The 23,141-nt window shown below is 42.5% G+C and overlaps 1 protein-coding gene across 1 annotated transcript; it reads left to right on the top strand.

Moving 5' to 3' along the window:
• The first annotated feature begins 11,386 nt into the window (after positions 1-11,386).
• Positions 11,387-18,645, top strand: SLC30A1 (solute carrier family 30 member 1). The gene is made up of 2 exons (XM_030872955.2): positions 11,387-12,135; positions 13,808-18,645. Exons 1-2 carry the CDS (start codon positions 11,523-11,525, stop codon positions 14,710-14,712), a joined length of 1,518 nt encoding a protein of 505 aa, XP_030728815.1. The 5' UTR covers positions 11,387-11,522; the 3' UTR covers positions 14,713-18,645.
• Positions 18,646-23,141: the final 4,496 nt, after the last annotated feature.

The following is a 23,141-nucleotide window of genomic DNA, read 5'->3' as shown; positions in this document are numbered from 1 at the left end:
TGAGAAAAATTTACATTACCAACAAGGGGCAGGTGGACATTGTGTGCCTCCAGCTGTGATACCCTTAGAAGGACGAAATATCAGTTTGCAATATTCCAGCCAAGAATGCATAAACAAAAACATCAGACAAATGCAACATGGGAATGTTCTATTAAAAAAAAAGGCAAAGGGAACTGTATTCTTTCAAAAATGTCAACATCATAAAAGACAAAGAAAGCCTGTGGAAATGTTCTAGATTAAAGGAGGCTAAAGGGACAAGACAACTAAATTCAAGCTTGACCCAAAACTTGATGCTATACAGGAGGGGGCAGTGTGGATAATGCTACAAAAGACATTATTAGATCAACTGACAAAATTGGAATATGGACAATGTAAATTTATAAAGTTGGTAAAAATGGCGCAGTAGGTGAAGCGGAGCAGAGTACGTGGCTAGAGGAGCCTGTGAAGGGATTCCCACGGTCTCCAGAATCCTGCTGTGCCTTGCTAAGGGTAGGCTTTTCCGTGAGAGATGTGTGTTTTAAAGAAGTCCTCAAGGAATCTGCCTGCTAATGCAGGGGACACGGGTTCGAGCCCTGGTCTGGGAAGATCTCACATGCCGCGGAGCAACTAGGCCCGTGAGCCACAACTACTGAGCCTGTGCGTCTGGAGCCTGTGCTCCGCAACAAGAGAGGCCACAATAGTGAGAGGCCCACGCACCATGATGAAGAATGGCCCCCACTTGCCGCAACTAGAGAAAGCCCTCGCACAGAAATGAAGACTTAACACAGCCAAATAAATAAATAAATAAATAAATAATAATTTTAAAAAGTCCTCCGGGACTTGCCTGGTGGTGCAGTGGTTAAGAATTCGCCTGCCAATGCAGGGGACAGGGGTTCGAGCCCTGGTCCGGGGAGATCCCACATGCCGCGGAGCAACTAAGCCCACGTGCCACAACTACTGAGCCTGTGCTCTAGAGCCCGCGAGCCACAACTACTGAGCCCACACGCCACAACTACTGAAGCCCATGCACCTAGAGCCGTGCTCCACAACAAGAGAAGCCACCGCAATGAGAAGCCCCCACACCGCAACAAAGAGTAGTCCCGGCTTGCGGCAACTAGAGAAAAGCCCGCGTGCAGCAACAATGACCCAGCGCAGCCAAAAATAAATAAATAAAATAAGTAAATTTATAAAAAAATAAAAAATAAAGTCCTCCCAATAAAAATAAATAAAGCTGGTAAAAATGCACTGTGGTTATGTTGACAATATTCCTATTGTTAGGAAATGTACACAGTTTTTAGTGGTGAAGGGTCCTAATGTGTGGAACCCACCTTCATGTGGTTCAAAAGAGAAAGAGAAAGACAGAGAAAGAGCAAATGCTAAGGCAAATGGGGTAAAATGTTAAGAACAGGTGAATCTAGGTAAAGGGTATATAGCGGGGGGGGGTGTCCTTGAAACTTTTTCTTAAGTTTGAAAATATGTCCGAATAAGGAAACTTTTTTTTTTTTTAAGTCAATCTGATATCACATTAGCAAGTAGTGGTCAATCTCTGAGTTCTCAAATTATGTGGAGGAAAGAAAATAAAAAAAGGAGTGACCTGCATTGAGCCATGAGAATCACAGTCATCAGATGGGAGAAACTTCAGGCTGAGCTGGCTCCCTGCTGTTTAGGGGTTCACCAACCGACCTAAGGAGTTATGTGGATCGCACAGAAAACAGGCTCACAAGTGAACAAATAATGGAATAATTCCACTGTGAGAAACACCAGGAAAACCAGTACCTCTGTATGTGTAAGGAAAGATTTTCAGGCATAGGCCTATAGCCCACTTATTTCAACATGAGTCTCCCCAGGGGACGAATTAGTCTGTTTGAGCTCATCTTCCTCTTGCTGCTCCTGGAAATATATTGGGACTAAAAGGTTCTGCCTTAGTTGGGAAAGGCAGTTGACACAAGGAGCAAACTGCTAGCATTAACAAGAACACAATACATGCTAGGGCTTAAGGAAACTCTAGAATGAGTAACAAATTAGTAGACAACGTTTGACAATGGGATTATTATTATTGCCACGGACTTGAGTTACTTACTATGTGCTAGGCCCTTGGGATCCAGAAAGATAAAAGAAATGATCCTTGACCTCAAAAAGCTCTGGGCACAGATGATATCACTTATATGTGGAATCTAAAAATTAAAAATGATACAAATGAACCTATATACAAAATATTAATAGAAATAAACTCACAGACATAGAAAACAAACTTATGGTTACCAAAGAGGAAAGGAGGGGAGGGATTAAAAAATAAGATAAATAAATAAATAGTAAAAAAAAAAAAAAAAAAGAAGCAGCGGCTCTGGGGGGAGAGAGACATACAAGGTACATCACAGGGCAGCAGATGAAAAGTACCATGAGTGTTTTTGTCACTCTTTGTTAGAATTTATGGAAAAAACAGTCAGGAAAGCTATTGCAGGTGTGTAGCACCAACTAAGTGGTAGGGGTAGGCTTTTTTTCCTTCCTTCCTTCCTTTTCTCTTTCTTTTTCTTTCTCTCTTTCTTTTCTTTCTTTCTTTCTCTTTCTTTCTTTTTCTTTCTTTCTTTCTTTCTTTCTTTCTTTCTTTCTTTCTTTCTTTCTTTCTTTCTTTCTTTCTTTCTTTCTCTCTCTCTCTCTCTTTTCTTTCTTTCTTTCTCTCTCCCTCTCTCTTTCTTTCCCTCCCTCCCTCCCTTCCTTCCTATAAAAATTCATTCTGTTTTCTAATTGCAAGGTACTGTGCCAGACACTTGAGAACAGTGAGATAAAAAATGATGCCGAGGGACTTTCATGGTGGTCCAATGGGTAAGACTCTGCGTTCCCAATGCAGGGGGCCTGGGTTCGATCCCTGGTCGGGGAACTAGATCCCGCATGCATGTCGTAACTAAGAGTCCGCATGCTGCACCTAAGAAGTCTGCATGCCACAACTAAGTATCCCTCATGCCACAACTAAGACCCAGCGCAGCAAAAATAAATAAATAAATAAATAAATATAAATAAAATAAAATTGCTTCACTTACTAAAAAAAACGATGCTGAGAGGAAACGGCAAAGGCACATTTTGTGATTAATTAATGATAATAATAGCTAAAACGTATTTGGCCCTGTATTAGTTTCTTGCGGATGCCATAAAAATTACCATGAATGCAGTGGTTTAAAACAGAAATTTACTGTCCTGTAGTCTGCAGGCAGAAGTCTGAAATGAAGACGTTGGCAGGTCTGTGCTCCCTCCAGATGCTCTAGGGAAGATTCCTTTCCTGCCTCTTGCAGCTTCTGGTGGCTGTTGCCACTGCTTAGCTATCTTGTTCTCCATCTTCACATGGTCTTCTCTTCTGTCTGTCTCATCAGCCTTACGCATCTCTTGCTAGTACACTTGTCATTGGATTCAAGCCCCACCTGGATAATCCAGGATGGCCTTTTCATCTCAAGATCCTTAATTACATCTGCAAAGGACCCTTTTTCCAAATAAGGGAACTTTCACAGTTTCCAGGAATTAGGACATGGGCATATCTTTTGGGGAGGGGACCACTATTCAACCCATTACAGGACCTTTCCATGTGCCAGGCATTGTCCTAAGCATCTTATACATATTAACTCATCTAGTTCTCAACAACTCAATGACATAAGTTATTATTTTGGTCCACATAGAGGAAATGGAGCCATGGTCATTAGGTAACTTGCAATCCTTACCTAGGGATAATGTGGTTTGAGTAGCAGGCTTGTGGAAGAGGAGCGAGATATAAGCTTGGATAGACAAGGTCACATGCAGGATGCCTTAAATACCTAGATAAAATGGCGTGCCTTATTCTGTGGTTAATGGGCAGCCACTGAGGGTTTTGAGCAAGAGTGTCCTGTGAGCATTGATATACGGGAATATTGATCAGAAAGCATTGCGTTAAATAGATTGGAGGAAGGCGGGAATGGGAGACCTATTAGAAGTGCTCACATAATTGCTCTGAGAGACATATAGGCCTGGACTGGAGGTCTGGCCACAGAAGCAGAGAGGAATGCTTAATAGCTCATCCTTCTTTTCATCCTAACATGTGGGGCCAGATGCTCTTTTCCATTAGACTTATCTTTTCCACCTTCCTAGGTTCCACATCAGGAGGCAATTGAGAGATAAAACAATCTCCATTTGCCCCAATTTAGCAGGCACTGGTTTTTCCATTAAAGGATTGCTCTCACATTTGAAGACACCTGAGTAGCGCCTAGAAATGCAATCCCCATAGTTTTGATTGTGGTCACTTTTAAGACAATGGCACTTTGGGGACTGAAATATGTCTCTCTTGAGTTTAAGAGATGGTCAACTCTGACCTTATGATGGAATAAGCCTTGAAGCCAGTGCAAAGCACAAATAAAGTCAATAACAAGGACTCATGGGAATGGTCTGTAGATGCAGCTACCATGAGACTAGATCTTCGCTCTCTTCTAGAATCAGCAGACAGGCAGAGGGAAGCATCTCTAACCTCACTTCCCACTACTCTTTTTGGTGACTGTTGCTGCTCCTGGTGCTGCCTAAATATTAAACACCCCTTATTCATTTTACGTCTTTTAGGCTCCTTACGAGGATTTGATCAGTAATTGATAGGCTTTTCATGTTGGATAATGAAAGGTTTGAGTGCAAGAGACCCCCAGTCATACTCTGAGTCCTCAGCCCAACCTATTATTCAGACTTCGGGAGCCATTCATGTTAGTCAGAATAACAAAAATATTTCCAAAAGCTGCCAAGTAATTATTTTTTTCTGACACAGTGAAGGCAGAAACTGAAATGCATATTCACACCTGGACCTTGATTAATTTTAAGGCGTGCTTTCCTACAAGGATAAGACATTTGATTTCATTTAAAAATTTTAATATAGAAGTGATATCATTTATAACAAAATAAAATTCAAATATGACAGATGAATATAAAATAAAAAGTAAAATCAAAACATTTTAAAGTTTGAGGGTTTTTTTTTTTTTTGGCATGGGAATAGCTTAACTCCACGGAATAGCCTCTTTCCAAGGTTAAAACAAAAAGCTTCGGGCTTCCCTGGCGGCGCAGTGGTTGAGAGTCCGCCTGCCGATGCAGGGGACATGGGTTCATGCCCCAGTCCGGGAAGATCCCACATGCCGCGGTGTGGCTGGGCCTGTGAGCCATGGCCGCTGAGCCTGCGCGTCTGTGTGTGATCAGGACCCAATTTTGGAACACACCACTAGAGAATCAGATTTTGGAGTGACCTGTTAAAGAGGTGTCACTCACAAGTAGGCCACCTCCCCTTAGTCCTTATAGTAATTACAAATTAATAAGAAAATCATAGAACCAGAGACCTTTAAAACTGAGATGAATGATAGATTTGTAGCAGTTAGTGCATGTGAGGTCTGGAGCCTCAAACTGAGTTTGTTTCTCCCAAATCTGGGTATGAAGTTAAAAACAAACACGCTGCTGGTGCGATTAGGGCCTCAAAAGCAGTGGGACCTTGAGCAACTTTCTTCATTTCTTGGAGTCTCAGCCCATAATCTGTAGAATCTGACCTGCAAACTTTATAGGGTCATCAAGCCCCTTAAATAAGGGATGTGGAAGTACTCTGAAAACTATGAGAACCTAGAATGTTGCCGTGGTGGGTTTCAAGGGTGGGTCCTAGCTTCACTCAATTAATTGCACCTTGTATGAGATAATATCACAGCAAAATGGTGGTAGCCTGCTTGAAGTAAAGAAAACAATGAGGTAATTAATAAGATTGTGTCACAGTGTTTTCTACACTGTCTAGAAGAAAAGGGTTCTCTGATTCTCATGTTCCAGTCTAGACAAGGAGCCATGGATATTCAATAAGGATCTGTTGAATGAATACACGAATTACTAAGCTTGAGAAAGGTAATTTATCAACATTCATTCATTCATTCAATAAACACTTACTGAGCCAGGCTGGCTGGGGATAGATACAATAATGAACAAAAGCACACACTGCCCTTGCCCACATGGAGCTTACAGCCTAATCAGATACTCAAATGGATAAATGTAAATTGCATCCTTGCTCTGTGTGGCAAAAGATCAGGACAAGAAGCCAAGACAACTTGTACTAGAGTGATTTGACCCAGTCAGAGGGCTTACAGAAAACTTCCCTGAGGAAGTGGCCCTTAAGCTGAGAGCTGAAGGATGAGCAAGAACTAAGGTGGGGAAGAAGGGAGGGAAGAGTGTCCCAGGCAGAGGGAACAGTGTGTGCACAGCTGTTTTCGCAGGAGGGAGCACGCAAAGGCACAGTGATCAGAAAGGCCAGGCCTGTTAGGTGCAGTGATGGGATGAGGCTGGGGAGGGCAGCTAGGGCCAGACCATGCCCAGCCCTGTGCATTCGAGTTTGGCTTGTCTCCTCAGAGCACTGGGAAGCCACGGAGGGATTGCAGCTGTGATGGTGGTAGTGGTGGTGGTGGAGGAGGATGTGTATTTTGAAATGATCAGATCTGGCAGGATCAGATCTTTTTGAAAAGATCACTCTGGCAGCAAAATGGAGTGTAACTCAGACACAGGAGGGCAGAGTGTATGTGCAGAGACAGGCAGGAGACTCTAACAGCTCAGGAGAGAGAAACGCTCCCTTCCGTGGAAGATCCAACTCCTCTGGCCTAGTTCTCTGCTCCCCATACAACCTTGCTTCTGAGAGGCCCTGCCCTCAAGAGAGAGGCAGGCTCTGTGCAATGAGCTCTCCCCTCTAAGACAAAGTGAATAAAGGGGGGGTTATGGCCGGCAAATTAGTCCATTTTGAGTCCGTGTGAATCAGTTTACCCCAGGTAAAATGATAAAAATGTGGTGTCTGAATCTGCAAGTTAAAAATTTCAGCCCTGGATTCATGGTGACCCCAGGTACAGGTAGCCTGAAAGCCTCCCACTCCCACCCACCGTGAGAGTATCAGGCAGGCTGTACCATCTCCTTTACTCACATCTTAACTGCAGTGAAGTGGCCATCTCTCAGAATGCCTCACTAAAAAGATGGGGGAAGTGAGGCCTAGAGAGTTTTAAGTAACTTGTCCAAAGTCAGTAATTTTTAAGGAACAGTTCCCTGAACTTTCTAAAACTCATTAGGCGTGTAATACTTTCAAAATAGTTTACTGGTCAACATCATCTTTATAGATAAGTAATGGACAGAGTCATAGAAACACATTTTAAATTAAATTATATATTTTTAAAACTTCTGTACCTTGAATTTTAATTACAATCTCCAGCTCCTAGAGTAGAAGGGCTAAAGAAAGAATGGGCAGTCAGCCTAAACCTTAAAACTGACTAACTGTGCCTTCCACAATTTCTGGTATTACATAACACTGCACCCAAAAAATTCACAAATGCTTTTAACAAGCCTTTCTGTATAGGTGTCAGGGCCTTTATTTCTAGATTTAATTTCCAGGCATGACCAGAGATCTTGGATCTAGTTTTCAGTCTCTAAGAAAAATGAGTTTTCCTTTGTTATTCACTCTCACCTGCCATTCTTTAGCTTAACCAACAAATACACAAAGCTCAGTGCTTCTCCTGGGCCTCTCACTGTACATTCTACTCCCTACCCTGTTCCTGTTTCTCCTTTGCTTCCGAGTAGGGTTTCGTGCTCTGACCCTTTCTTTCATATGGTTTCCCTTATACCTCCGAGCCCTTTTGTGATGTTTCTGGGCTTTATTACTGCACTGTTACTTGTTTATTCTTTTTTCTACTGCCTGTTCCCTCAGGAAGCAGCTAAAAATTCAAGCCTTGGCCCTCATGTTGTTGCTAGAGATTTTAGTTTATATTTGTAATAATTATTCAATACATTCCAAAACAAAACAAACAGATCTGATTTCCTCATCATTTCTGCCTCAAGATTGAACATTAGAAGTGATTTGCCATCAACCAAAGTCAGAATGTAATCTGGTTTTCACATGTTTTTCTTCATCTGTTTGTCGACGGTACAGCTTCATACACTCATGATTTTTAAAAACCAAGATTCAGAGGTGTGTCTGTGCTTAGCAGTTTTTGTTTGTTTTTTACAGGAATCCTTTTAAACTACACTTTGGGTTGATAACGTGCAGGCTAGATCCTTGAGCTAGGAAGCTCCAATTTGGAGGAGCTTGGCGTTGATAGAGCAGGGAGAGGTCTTAGAGGGCTCTGAAATTGCAAAGTTTGTGTTAAACATTTGACGTTCACTCAAACTGGCAGTCTTTTTCCAAAAGAAGCATTATTTTCTCATCTTTAAAGTATGCTGAGTTTAGTCAGTTTGGAAGCCAAGCAAATTGTCAGGAGAGTTCTCAAGAATTAGGAAGAAACAGCCAAGCCATCTTACTCATCCTGGGGCCACAACTTCCAGGGGTGGTGGTGAATAATGGTATGGTTTCTCTTCATTTTAACCCCCTTCTGGCTGTGTTAACGCTATGCTAGGATAACCAGCTGAAAAAGGACAAATTTGAGTCAAGCTACTGAAGTATTTTGACTACACTATGCCGGGTGGGGGGAAGAAAAGTTTATTTGACTGAAATGTTTTGCTGTTATATAAATGATATTACTCTTTCTGGAATGCATGATTATGACTTTTTCCAACGTGGAAAATGTACCTCTGACACCCCTCCCCCCTTCTAGGTTATGAGAGTATAAAGCACATTGTCTGGGAAGTGGCTTACAAGAGGAAAAAAAAAAAAAAAGACGCTGCACAAAGCAGGTTCTCATGAGTGACTACTGAGTTGAATTGAACCTAAGAGCCTGCTTTTATGTGAGCCTAAACATCTCCCAATTCAGTCCGCTTTGTTTTTGAAAGGATTGCTACCTTGTTTGCTGAGAATCTTTGCCTTCTACACCTCCTTATTGATTACTCTTTGGGCATTAAGCTCTCACACTTGGAGGAATCTTTTTTTCCCCGCCTTGGCCACCCCGCAAGCGGCTTGAGGGATCTCAGTTCCCCTGACCAGGAATTGAACGCGGGCCACAGCAGTGAAAGCACTGAATCCTAACCACTAGACCACAAGGGAACTCCATAAAGGAATCTATTTTTTTAAATAAAGGGACACAGCCCCTCCCAATAGGAGGCAAAATGGTCTTCCAACTGCCTCCTGGCCATTTCCATAGGATATCTTGACCCAAACGTGGCTCCCCAATTTCTATATAGGAGCAGCTGGTTAGAAGGAGGTTTGAAGCTGTGTTTACATACATGAGCACACAAACATCAATTGTCTACACCAAAGGAGAGGAGATTATGGAAGTCCCCAATCCCATCTCCCCATTCCTTAGAGCTGCCACCATCCAGACTTCAAATTCAGCACCTTAAAAACAGGCCCAGTATTTTCCCCTTAAAATCGCTCCTTGCACCCCCTTCCCAACTTCTTCACCTGTTTAAAGCAATATTTTCCTTGTCAAGTTAAAAACTATCTTTGTTAAATTCTCCTCATCAGCTTTCACTCTCCCAATATCCCGTTAATCAAGTCCTAGCAATTCTTCCATAATAAATGTCTCAGAAATTTTCCTCCATTCTTTCTATTCCAGAAGAACAGAAATAGATGACGATCTGGCTCTCTAGTCTGGGTGGGGAGATAAGAAACACACCATACACAAGTGAGAAATCTTTTATAGAAATAATAAAAATATTTTTTTAAATGAAAAAACATGCCCCCAAACAAGCCTTATTTAACAGACCCCGAGGCACTGGCTAGCACTACCTTTGTCTTCCAGCAGTCCAGAGCAATTCCAGGTCCTTCCTGCTGTTCAGGGGCTGTGGTGAGGCCTTTGGGAGTCCAGTTCAGGCCACTCTGAGTCCAGCCATCTCTCCACTTATGAAGCAGGAAGGCTTCACTTTCAAATTAGCTAATCTCCACTCATAGCACAGCACATATGTATCCAATCTAAACTAGTGTTGGCACAATTAGGAGTATTTCATAGTAATTTAAATTTTTATATGTTTATATTTTACCTTCACCTGGACAGAAGCTCATTCTTCTGTATTCTTACTGCTCCTCCCCTTCCCCATGGCAACCGACACAGGGTTCTGCTGTTTCTAGCCTATAAATAAAATGTTAAGTCATAGAGCCTTAGAATTTTAAAGTCAGGAGGAATCTTAAGAGTTCCTCTTGTCCAATCCTATAGATGAAGAAACAGGTCTAGAGAGATCGGTTGACTGGCCCAAGGTCACACAGCTGGCTAGTGGCAAAGCAAGGACCAGAACCCAGGTTTCTCCTGCTTTAACTCTGTACCCTAAATGGTCCTTAAATAATCAGTAACAGAAATATCGTACTTCACACAAGCTCTCCTGGGGATGGTGGTGATAGGGGTGATCTGCTTTATTGAAACATTTACAAAGATTCCGTTCAGCCCCTCGCAGGACCGCCCTGAACTAACTCTTCAGCTAGGTGCTGAGCAGAGTCACAAGTTACGTGCTGCACTTGTTTACGAGTCTGTCGGCCTAATCTCGGTTCTCCGGACAGGAGCGCCCACCCGAGGGCCCCGAACACAAGGGCTCCCCCTCCCGGACCCTCCCAGGCTGCCGTCTGTCACAGAGCGGCCGCGCGGCCCGCCCCACGTGGACCCGGCTCGGAGGATCAAAGTCTGTTTGCTGCCCGGCGGGGGGCTGCGAGAACCCGCAGCCCCAGAGCAAAAGCCCCGCCACGCCTGGGGGACCCCTCCTGCCCCGCCCTGTCCCTCCCCCTCCTGCTGCACGCGGCCCGCGCCCCCTTCCCTCCCCCACGACGTCCATCGCTGCACCCGACCGCGGCCCCCAGCCCACGCCCGGCTCCTGAAGGGAAAGGCCCCGCCCCCCATCTGTTGGCGCCGTGACACCGCCCCCTCCTGCCCCGCCGAGCCTCCATCCAATAGTGAGCGCTGATGGGCGGGGCGCGACAGCTGTCGTGAGGGGATCCTGGCCAATGGGGAAGCGTGCCGGGCCTGGTGGGCGGGACGGCGAGGCCTTGTCACGTTCGGGTCCGTGTGAAAACGGGGGTTCCGAGTGCAAAGCAAAGTTTTTTTGTAAACCGTCTGCAAAGGCGGGGGGGCGAAGAAGGCGCCCGATACCGGGCCGAGTGCAGCTGCTGTGGCCGCCGCCTCTTTAGCTCTTCAGGCGTTGGCTCCTCGGTCCGAGCGACTCCGGAGGGAGACCAGCGAGGGGAAGACCTGCGTGGAGAGCCCGCAGATGCTTGGAGCCTTTGCAGCACGGAGCTGCTGGTCGCCCGCCCCCGCCGCTCGCCTGCTCCTGCTCCGGCTCTCGGTCCGCGGGCTCCGGGAGCCCCAGCTCCGCGCCGCCGCCGCCCGCTCTAGGTGTGGGGGCTACTGGGGCTGAGCCGGGCCTCCGCGCCAGCTCCGAGGACGGACGCCTGAGGAGCAGCGCGCCGCCGGCCCGCCGGGGACGCCCGCAGGCGCGGGGGCTCGGCGGCTTGACCCCGGGCTCGCCGCTGTCCGGCCGCCGAGGCCCCACGGCAGACTCCCGAGCGGCCCGGCTCGGGCGGTGAGAGCCCCGCGCCGCCCTCCATCCGTCGCCGGGTCGCCGGCCCTCGGCGCCTCGCCGCCGCCGCCTCACGAGTGTCCGGGCCGCGCTCGGCGGGCTCCTGAGCCGCAGCCATGGGGTGCTGGGGTCGGAACCGGGGCCGGCTGCTGTGCATGCTGATGCTGACCTTCATGTTCATGGTCCTGGAGGTGGTGGTGAGCCGGGTGACTTCGTCGCTGGCGATGCTCTCCGACTCCTTCCACATGCTGTCGGATGTGTTGGCGCTGGTGGTGGCGCTGGTGGCCGAGCGCTTCGCCCAGCGGACCCACGCCACCCAGAAGAACACCTTCGGCTGGATCCGGGCCGAAGTGATGGGGGCTCTGGTGAACGCCATCTTCCTGACCGGCCTCTGCTTCGCCATCCTGCTGGAGGCCATCGAGCGCTTCCTCGAGCCGCACGAGATGCAGCAGCCGCTGGTGGTCCTCGGGGTCGGCGTGGCGGGGCTGGTGGTCAACGTGCTGGGGCTCTGCCTCTTCCACCATCATAGCGGCTTCGGCAACGACTCCGGCCACGGGCACTCGCACGGGGGGCACAGCCACGGCCTCCCCAAGGGGGGCCGCGGCAAGAGCACCCGCACCGGGGGTAGCGACAACAGGGCCCCAGGTGAGCAGGGTCCCGACCAGGAGGAGACCAACATCCTGGTGGCCAATAGCAGCAACTCCAACGGGCTGAAACTGGACCGGACAGGTGAGCAGAGAAAGTCGCCGCCGCAGGTGGTTGGCATTGGGGAGCCCGGACCCCGGGATGGCCCCGGGCAGGATGGCCAGCACGCCCCCTGGTGTCCGAGCTGACCGCGCCGCGCCGCCTACCTGGCCACTCCTTCCCGCTCCGGCACTCACACCCCGCCTCGCCCGGAGGACGCGGCCCCCCTTTCAGCCCGGTGTCAGGAGCCGGGGGAGCGCGTCTGGGAGTGTAGATGGGCACCGTGGTGGTGAGAGCGGGCAAAAGGTCAGGAGGTGACCGTCAGCCCGCTGCGGTCCGCAACCGCACTTAACAGTCTTTACAGGCTGTCGTTTCAAGAGGCTGCCTGATTTTGGCGTTAGCAGGATCAAAAAATGCTAATTTCTTGGGCCTATTGGGAAACGGAGAGAATCCCCACTTGGTCCTCAGTTGTTGGCTGTTAGGAACCTTGCTCTGCCCAAGTAGTTCTTATGCCCTTCAAACAAGTTTCTTAATATTGTATTCGGGGCTATCTAGTGATTGACTTTCCTGAGCTCAAAACCCTCGTTAAAGGTTTCTATCATGAGCAGCAATGTATGTTTCAGTTAATTTTCTAAAATCTAAACCTAATCCTGAAAATCCTAGACTTAGAACGTGTATGGGCATGTTTAACATTTCACTTTAGGATTTTTCATAATCGTACTAAGATAAAAGCGATGGTAATTTATTCATCTTATATTTTTAATGGATAGTTTTCATTATAAACATTAAGCGCGCTTGAAGGAAATTGGGAAATGAATGTTGAAAGAAAGGAGACGGGAAAAGGAATCAACCTAATGCCCTACTACCCAAGCTCAGTGATGTTAACAGTTTGTTGTATTTCCTTCCACTTTTTTCCATTTACATCTATTTACCTAGTTGTATGATACCACATAGACAGTTTTCCTCTTTCCAGGATGCAGAATATCATGTTAATGAAATTCAAGTTGTACATTGAAAATGTTTAATAAACAATTGAATTTCCTCTCACTCCCACTCTGCCAGGTGTTATTCCAAAGAATATTAAGCTGCTCTGATGTGTATAATTCCTTTAAAGGATCCGTACGTTTGGTTTAGGAGCTAGTAGGGTAGATAGTGATCATTTAGTTCCAACTTTTCCTGAAGTCTCTGTGATTGCTGATAGGTTTATATTGTTGATTTGTCAGTTTCTAAACCTCTTCTATCAAGAGACTATCATTTATATAAATGATAAAAGTTTAAAAGTTAACACCTTAATGACTACGAAAAGTGACTAGACCTCTGCGTCAGGTCAGCCAATTTTATTAGATTTATCCATAGTTGCGTTTAATTTTGGGTGATAGCGTTCAATTTTGTTTTCTTTTTGGTGTATGCCAACAAGTATAGGAGAATGTTCACAGGACCCCACCCCCACAGAAAAGGTGAACTTTATTTGGAGGTGGGAAGGTAGGAGGGTGGTTAGGAGTATGGGGAAGCAATATCATCTTAATGACTTAATTTAGCCCTGGCCATTATGTCCTGGCTTGTTCCCAGTATGTCAATTTATATTAAATCACTCTGAGCACATTTCTTATTATGTTTTATGAAAAATTTTCACTTCTGTCACTTAAATGGAATTAGGCAAGAATGTTTATATAAACACTTTAGATGTGTTTGATACAGAATTTTTATTTCTTTGTAGATCCAGAAAAGTCCAGAAATGATGCAATGGAAGTACAAGTGAATGGGAATCTTATCAGAGAACCTGACCAGGTGGAATTGGAAGATGATGATGATAAGACTGGACAGCTTAACATGCGTGGAGTTTTTCTGCATGTCTTTGGAGATGCTTTGGGTTCAGTGATTGTAGTAGTAAATGCCTTAGTCTTTTACTTTTCTTGGGAAGGTTGTCCTGAAGGGGAGATGTGTGTGAACCCATGTACCCCTGACCCCTGCAAAGCATTTGTAGAATTAATTAATAGTACTCATGCAACAGTTTATGAGGCTGGTCCTTGCTGGGTGCTATATTTAGATCCAACTCTTTGTATTGTAATGGTTTGTATACTTCTTTACACAACTTATCCATTACTTAAGGAGTCTGCTCTTATTCTTCTCCAAACTGTTCCTAAACAAATTGATATCAAAAATTTGATAAAAGAACTTCGAGATGTTGAAGGAGTTGAGGAAGTTCATGAATTACATGTTTGGCAACTTGCTGGAAGCAGAATCATTGCCACTGCTCACATAAAATGTGAAGACCCGACATCATACATGCAGGTGGCTAAGATCATTAAAGACGTTTTCCATAATCACGGAATTCATGCTACTACCATTCAGCCTGAATTTGCTAGTGTAGGCTCTAAGTCAAGTGTAGTCCCATGTGAACTTGCCTGCAGAACTCAGTGTGCTTTGAAGCAATGTTGTGGGACACGGCCACAAGCCCAATCTGGAAAGGATGCAGAAAAGGCCCCAGCAGTTAGCATTTCTTGTTTAGAACTTAGTGACAATCTAGAGAAGCAGCCCAGGAGGACTAAAGTTGAAAACATCCCTGCTGTTGTGATAGAGATTAAAAAAATGCCAAACAAACAACCTGAATCATCTTTGTGAGTCTTGGAAAAGATGTGATATTTGACTTTTGCTTTAAACTGCAAGAGGAAAAAGACTCCATTGAAATTCTATGTTTGCCAAGTAGTGTAATTGAAGTCCTTGTCTGGTCACACAGTTTAATTCTATTTTTGTAAGAACATAATGGGACTGCTTAACAGAGTTCTATATTACAACTTTGTGATTATTAGTGCAGAGTACAGCTATGCTGTAACAGTATTGGAAAGCCAGTTTTAACACTATGTTACATTTTTGTTTAAAGTAAGTATAAACCTTATATAACATAATGACATTTGATTTCCAGTTTTTCCATGGTAAAAAATTAATTAGGGGGATAAATAAATTAAAATTGTTACTGGAATTTCTCTGCTTTTCTTTTCCCCCAGTGTTATATTTTGTTTATTAGAATTATAAATGCTGGAACTTTAAAAATTCATCAACAGGTTTGTTTCTTTTGACATTTTATGTAATATTTACTTGCCCTTTGAGATCATTGCATAGCATAATGGCAACATTTTAAGAATGACTCATGAAAATTATTAGGAAAAGTTCCTTTTTTTCTTCACATGGGGGTATTTATGATACTGAAGATCAGTTACTTTTCTGTATCTTATATTGCTGAGTATTATTCTAACAAATAGTGAAATAATTAACAAATTGAACTGTAGTGTACATATAATAGGGCATATGGGGAGTAAGAGCAGGGAAGAAAGTTTACCAAATTAAATATTTAGATTCTTGTATGTTAATATTCAGACTACATTTCTAAATTATTCTGAGAATTTTAACCTTTTTTTTAAAAAAAAAAAAAAAACATGGTCTAAAACATGGACATGTTCACCAGCATTACTTTCTTTGAAAGATTGGCATTGGGAACATTGAGTTGAAAGTTTACTCATAAAATATATACAGTAAATATTTTTAAGGACATTAAATTTAATCTAATAACTACATGTTAAATGAAAGCTTATTAATCTCATCTTTTAAATTGTGGGTTTTAAAAATAACTTCAGAGTTAGTCCTTTCACAGTGACCAATCATGAATGGATTCAACAGAGCTGTCTGAGCCCAACCAGCAATGCCTGTGCTCTGCCAAGAGCCATTGACTTGGGAGAAAAAAGGAATCTGAAGGTTAATGCAGTTTGGATATTAAATTCTCAAAAAGCAAACTTAGTTACGCCACAATTAATAATTGAGATTCTATAAGTCATTCTGTCTTGACATTGCTCAGATCTTCCAATAGTAGCTTATCTTGCAAGATGCCATAATATCTACACAGGAAATTGTTCTTAGCTATTTCATTGTTGGTATGGATTCCAAATCCATACACAAATATTATTTAAGGGTATTTAAGTTATATTTTTCTTGATAGGGAGGGGTTATGCTTTGTGAAGAAACTAGATTTTTGTCCTCAAAAGGATGGATATTAATATCAGTTATCATGTATAGCTCTATTTTTCTAGAAACGAGGTATCCTGACTACTTTAGTAACTTTTATAGCTGACTACTTTTGGGATGGCTACCTTTTGGGATTTGAAATAATTCATTATCTAATGGGTCTTAAGATGAAAATGGTGGCATTTGACAGTTAACTTTTTAAAGGGATGATCTTTTGTGGTAGATGGTGTGTTTTTTCCCTAGTGTAAGCCTATTGCTGGCAATGGGCCTATTTAAGAACACCCGATTTTTCCAGTGAGAATGAGGTAATTTTAGGAACACAGTTTGTAAGTTCACATTTGCTATAATGGGCCAAAACCATAACCTGCCAATTTGCAATACATCTTTATCATTTAATACTTTTCTCTGATATTGTGTATTTCAATTCCTAAACTGGTAGTTACTTTGAATTTTGCAAACATTTTTTTTAAACATGAAATTGGGGAATCTCATGGGTGAACAAGAGAAAGCTTCGAATTGTATCAAGTACATTCCTGATTTAACACTTTACAAAACCATTTTTTGAAGATCTCAAAACAGTTTATGTTATAGAAACATGTCAGTAATGATACAAAAGGATAACTGGTGAAATATATTACATTCAATGAGATTTTCTTTACAGTGCTCTGTTGGGTCTATTTCTTAAAGGTTGTGTAATGCATAAGACATCGACCGAAAGAGGATTTTTTTAAATGGTGTATAAGCATGGGACAAGGGCTTTTTTTTCCTCATAAGTGCTTTGAAAGTAACAGCCTTTAGATTTCAGTTATTTCACTTTTGATAATTTTAAGTAGCTCATATGTAACAAAGTGGTACCATAGGATTCTCTTTTTTCAAAGGACTTTTGTCATAATAGCAAAATCAGTGGGCACTGACTCACCTTTTGAGTTTTAGCAGAGAATTATTTATTTCTTTACAATGCACTTTCTAACCCATTTTTAGCTATATTAGCATTATCTTTTTTAAAAATGCTTTTATATTTAAATATTGTGGGATTTAAGTGTCTTTTCCAAAATAGCTTATTCCTTCCTGCAAGAAAATGAGGGAAATACCATGAATCATTAGGCGACTTAAACCCAATATTTAAATGCTGTTTTATAACACTGCATCAGTTTTAGGAGGTGCATCTCGCCTGCTGGCTCTTTTATATTTGAGCAAGATCAGTGTATTTAGAATATGTGTTTAGAAATGTGTCTGTTGTCTCAATTTAGTAAGAAGGAGGTGCTACATGTGCCTGAATTAAAATCAACCCAGACATTATTTCCAAGCCAAATGCCGCCTTAGTGATGAGAGAGATTTAATTCTCCATTGTCACATTTTAGTTTATATGATTTTTTAATAAGGTTTCTTTTTGAAGAGCATCTGCACTATAAAAGTATGGACTAGAACCTAAAAGAATAGTCAAAAACTCACAAACACTTTGCTGTATGTATTTTAACATTTTAGAAAACAATCTATTTGAATAACTAAGGTGTGTAATTTGAACGGGAAAGATTTCCATCAAGAGCACCTTGGAAAATCACAACAGGTAGAAGACTATGTTAATATGTTTGTATCTTGGTAACATCCTCAGTTAATTTTGAATTTTTGAAAGTTTTGAGGGAAAAGTCCTATGGAATCTAATGTGAAGTATTTAGTAGGCTAACTGGTATTGAGTTGAAGCTTTTTACTGTTTTTAAGCAGATACCATTTGATGAAATGTCATTTACCTGCTGTCCTAAGATGTTCATACATACGCAAATAAGGAGAAGAATCCTACCATATAGAAATATTTATTTTAATAGAGTTTCATTTAAGTCATAAAACAGTGTTAAAACTCTTGGGAAGGTGGAGGGTTTCTCGTTTTTTAAATTGAAACTGTCATACAGTGTTTGACCATCTGAAATGGGAATTGTAACAGCACTATTTTGATGTAGCTCTACCAATATTATGTGACAATGCTATTTAGTTTTACTAACAAGCTCTGGAATACTTAGCAGTCATTTTCACTGGCACAAGAGCTTTTTGTATGTCATTCAATTTAAACTTTTAAACCAAAAACTTTATGGTTTAGTGTCTTTGGCAAAAAGATGCTGAAGGGAATGTAACATACAATTAATATGTGGTTATATATAAAAAGACACAAAAAATTGCCATGTTATGGTTCTGCCTTGAAACAGCACAATGAAGTGTATCAGTGTATTCTGTGATTCTTTATGAAACTTACATGTTGTGTTGTTCTGTGTCTGCCATAGGGTGTCCTTTGGGCCAGATGTGGCACAGTTAAATGCAATTATCATCTCATGAAATGCAGATGCAGATAAAATGTCTTTAGTGCTGCAACATTTTACCTAACTTTTGTATGTTTTCTGACTGTGCGTTGTTTCCAAAGCTGTTCCTACCTCACCATGAGGCTTTATGGATTGTTATGTATTATAAATGTTCTTTATGAGACAGACTACTGTGTTTCTTCTCATTTATTAAAAGTTAAGTAGAAAAATAAACTAATTTTAATATCTAGTTCATTGTTCTGTGCATATGGCCTCCCCTTCTGTGCTAAGCTGGGTTATGTAGAAGAGAGTAGGACTTCAGTCACTGAAAGGGAAATTTCAGCTTAACATGTGTTCCTAGAGTGCAGGGTGACCAGGTTACAGGACAGTGGTGTGGAAGAAAACAAATGTGGGTAAAAATTGCCATTGAAATTGAAAGGGTAACAATACAAAGGCTCATTAACAAATATTAAATGGATAGGAAATGTTTTTATTATAAGCATTAAACTTACAAATTATGTAGTTACAGGTTAACCTGCTCCTTTTGGTACTTGTTATTTTTTTTCTTTAATTTGTAAGCATAGTTACTAACAAGGATTATTGAATATTTTACAATTATATAATCATCTGAAACTATTGACACAAGAGCACATTAATACATGAGTTTGGTTGTATGAGTTCAGGACTGTCATAAATGCAGTCTCATACAAAGAATTTCTTAAATTGTACTTCAGTTGGGAGATAAACAGTTGAGAAATCAATGGACAATAAATGGCAGTAGATAATTAATAGAATTGATAAAGACAATAGACATTCCAAAAAAGGGATAAAAATCTTTGGACAGGATTTGGGTAGGTTAAAACAGAGGGGTAGGGGTTGAGCGGTAAGGGGGTGCAGAGTATAGAGGGTTGAGAGTCCAGAGGTAGGAGATTGTGAAAAACAAGGTTAAAAGTGCCATGTCAACAGATTTGAATTTGGTTTCATAAGAAGAGAGGAAACATTCAATTTTTGAGTGGATAAATGAGAAAGTGGAAAGGGTATTGTACAGGATAGATTTGTAACGGGAAGTAGACAAAGAGACCGGAAGACATCAGTTTACTAGGTATTCAATGCTAAGAGCCTGAACTAGTTCCCAAATACACACGCCCACATCTACATATACAGTACAGCAGTCTCTCCTTATCCTTGATTTCACTTTCTGAGGTTTCAGGTACCCAAAGCCAACCGTGGTCCAAAAATCTTAAATGGGAAATTCAGAAACAAGCAATTCAGAAGTTTTGGGGGGTGGTGGTGGGATGAATTAGGAGATTGGGATTGACATATATACACTAATATGTATAAAAAAGATAACTAATAAGAACCTGCTGTATAAAAAATAAAATTCAGGGCTTCCCTGGTGGCGCAGTGGTTGAGAGTCCGCCTTCCGATGCAGGGGACACGGGCTCGTGCCCCGGTCCGGGAAGATCCCACATGCCGCGGAGCGGCTGGGCCCGTGAGCCATGGCCGCTGAGCCTGCGCGTCCGGAGCCCGTGCTCCGCAACGGGAGAGGCCACAACAGTGAGAGGTCCGCGTACCGCAAAAAAAAAACCCCAAAAAACAAACAAAAAGCACCTCATGTTTTAAATTGCTGCCTTGCTGCCATTCTGAGTAGCATGATGAAATCTCTCACTGTCCTGCTCCATCCTGCCCAGGGATGAGAATCATCCCTTTGTCCAGTGTATCCTAACCATTAGTCACTTAGTAGCCATCTCATCAGATATGTCAGATTGACTGTCAAGGTGTCACAGTGCTTGTATACAAGTGTCCCTTAGTTTACTTAATGGCCCCAAAGCGCAAGAGTAGTGATGCTGGCAATCAGGATATGCCAAAGAAAAACTGTAAAGCGCTTCCTTTAAGCGAAAAGGTGAAAGCTCCTAGTGAGGAAAGAAAAAAATCATATGCTGAGGTTGTTAAGATCTACGGTAAGAACAAATCTATCTGAAATGGTGGAGAGAGAAAAACGAGTGCCAGTTTTGCTGTTGCACCTTGAACTGCAAAAGTTACAGCCACAGTGCATGAGAAATGCTTAGTTAAAATGGAAAGGCATTAAATTTGTACAGTAAGATATTCTGGGGACTTCCATGGTGGCGCAGTGGTTAAGAATCTGCCTGTCAATACAGGGAAGACGGTTCGATCCCTGGTGCGGGAAGATCCCACATGCCGCGGAGCAACTAAGCCCGTGCACAACTACCGAGCCTGCGCCCTAGAGACCGCGAGCCACAACTACTGAGCCCGTGTGCCACAACTAGTGAAACCCCCGCGCCTAGAGCCCGTGCTCTGCGACAAGAGAAGGCACCACAATGAGAAGCCCGTGCACTGCAACGAAGAGTAGCCCCCGCTCTCCGCTACTAGAGAAAGCCCATGCGCAGCAACGAAGACCCAACACAGCCAAAAATAAATAAATTAATTAATTAAAATAAGGAATGCCTTTCTTTCTTAAAAAAAAAAAGATATTCTGAGAAAGGGAGAGACACCACATTCACATAACTTTTAATACAGTATTATAATTGTTCTGTTTTATTGTTAATTTCTTACTGTGCCTAATTTATAAACTTTATCATAAGTATGTATGCACATGTGTAGGAAAAAGCGTAGTATATATATAAGGTTCAGTACTATCTGTGATTTCAGGCAGCCACTGGGGGTCTCGAAATATAACACTACTGTACTATATTTCAATTGATTCCACATTCTTTTTTCATACTTTAACATTTCTAAAATCAGACTGCATCGAAACAATCAGTGGTATCTTACCACTGCTTTTGGCCAACTTTTTTTCTTATTGGGATGTATCTTATCATTAATGGTTCAGAAAAGAATTATCAGACAATATGGTCTTTCCAGAAGTACTGCCAACATTTCCTAAAACCTTATTTTATGTACTATGCATTGCACATCTGGATGAGAGCTGTTGCTTTTGAATTAGGTGAAAATACTCTAAGAAAGTCAGTGACAATATTGTTTTTAAAGAAATTCCATAGACATTTCCCAGCCTTCAGAATTGAACATTTTTGCCCCCTCCCCACTATAGCCTATGTAGGCTTTTTCTCTTAAGTAACGTGACACTATCTTCTTTCTTTTTTAAAAAAATTTTTGGCTGCACTGCGCAGCATGTGGGACCCTAGTTCCTCCCACCAGGGATCGAAACCGCGCCCCCTGAATTTGAAGCACAGACTCTTGACCTCTGGACCTCCAGGGAAGCCCCAGAGTTATATTCTATCTTTATTTCCTCAGGATCTAGCACACGGTCTAGCACACTGTAGGCATTCAAAGGTGTTTGAATGAACATTGAAGAATGGCAGGAGTAGAAGAAGATAGAATGATAACACCATTAATAGCTAAAATATACTGAGCACTTATTATATACCAGCCACATACGTTTTCATTTAATCCTTACCAACCGTTAGCCACATTCCATTATTCCCATTTTACAGACAAATGGATATTAAGTACCTTACCCAAAGGCATCTAGCTAGTAAGTGATGGAGTCAGAACTGGAATTCAGCAAGAGACCCAGGACGCAGCAAGTAGCTTGCTTTCCCATCACTTTGAACCATCAACACCCTATTTCATAACTAAATTCAGAATGAAGAGTTCTTTGAAATTTTCATCCAACAAGTAGCAATAGATAGGCAAAAGAAATGAGAATAAATGTAGAAGTATTTGATATTTATAAAAAACATCAAAGTAGTCATCAGATGAAAAATCAGAACTTTCTTATGTTATGGCTGTGTCATTCAAATTACGTGGGGGAGAGGAATAACAATATTTTTTAGAATTTAGGGTCTCCCTTTTTTTTTTTAACGGCCATCAGAACAAAGCCTGCTGTCTTTTTTTTTTAATGAATTTGTTTATTATATTTATTTTATTTTTGGCTGCATTGGGTCTTCGTTGCGCTGCACGGGCTTTCTCTAGCTGTGGCGAGTGGGGGCTACTCTTGGTTGCTGCACGTGGACTTCTCACTGCGGTGGCTTCTCTTGTTGTGGAGCATGGTCTCTAGGAGCGCGGGCTTCAGTAGTTGTGGCTTGCAGGCTCAGTAGTTGTGGCGCACAGGTTTAGTTGCTCCGCGGCATGAGGGATCTTCCCGGACCAGAGCTCAAACCTGTGTCCCCTGTGTTGGCAGGCGGATTCTCAACTGCTGTGCCACCAGGGAACTTCCTCTCCCTTGGTTTTAATCTAGCTTTGCAGACAGTGCCAATCATTGCACACTAGTTAGCTAAGCTACCACGTGTATTGTTTGAGGTAGTACCTTCTTCACCTGGAGCACAAAAACCTATGGGTTACATATACTTTTATGCTGAAAACAGTGGGTATTTTGGGAACTGGAGAGCAGAGGTGATTGAGCTAAATGTGGATGAGGAGACACAGGGAGAGGATCATCTGCTTTTCAACAGTGGTGCTATTAGCATTTGGGTGAGACAATTTATCACAGTACAGAATTGTCCCATGCATTGAGTTTAGCAACCCTGGCTTCCTTCCACACAAATGTCTGTAGACCCTCCCCTTCGCTTGGCTCAATATCAACACACCCCAACTGTCTCAAATGTCTCCTAGGGAGGCTGTATGGCCCAGGGCAACCATGAAAGACTAACCCAGTGGGTACTCCTCCAGTCTTTCCCAAGTGATCCAAATGCTACATCTAGTCTCCTCCTTTTACCCAGATGGTAACATAGATCCTTTGTGTTTTGTTTGAACTTCAGTTCCATC

The sequence above is a fragment of the Globicephala melas genome, chromosome 1, assembly GCF_963455315.2.
Source record: "Globicephala melas chromosome 1, mGloMel1.2, whole genome shotgun sequence".
Classification (NCBI taxonomy): Eukaryota; Metazoa; Chordata; class Mammalia; order Artiodactyla; family Delphinidae; genus Globicephala; species Globicephala melas.
The sequence above is the reverse complement of the archived record's forward strand: the minus strand, read 5'-3'. Positions and strand labels throughout refer to the sequence as shown.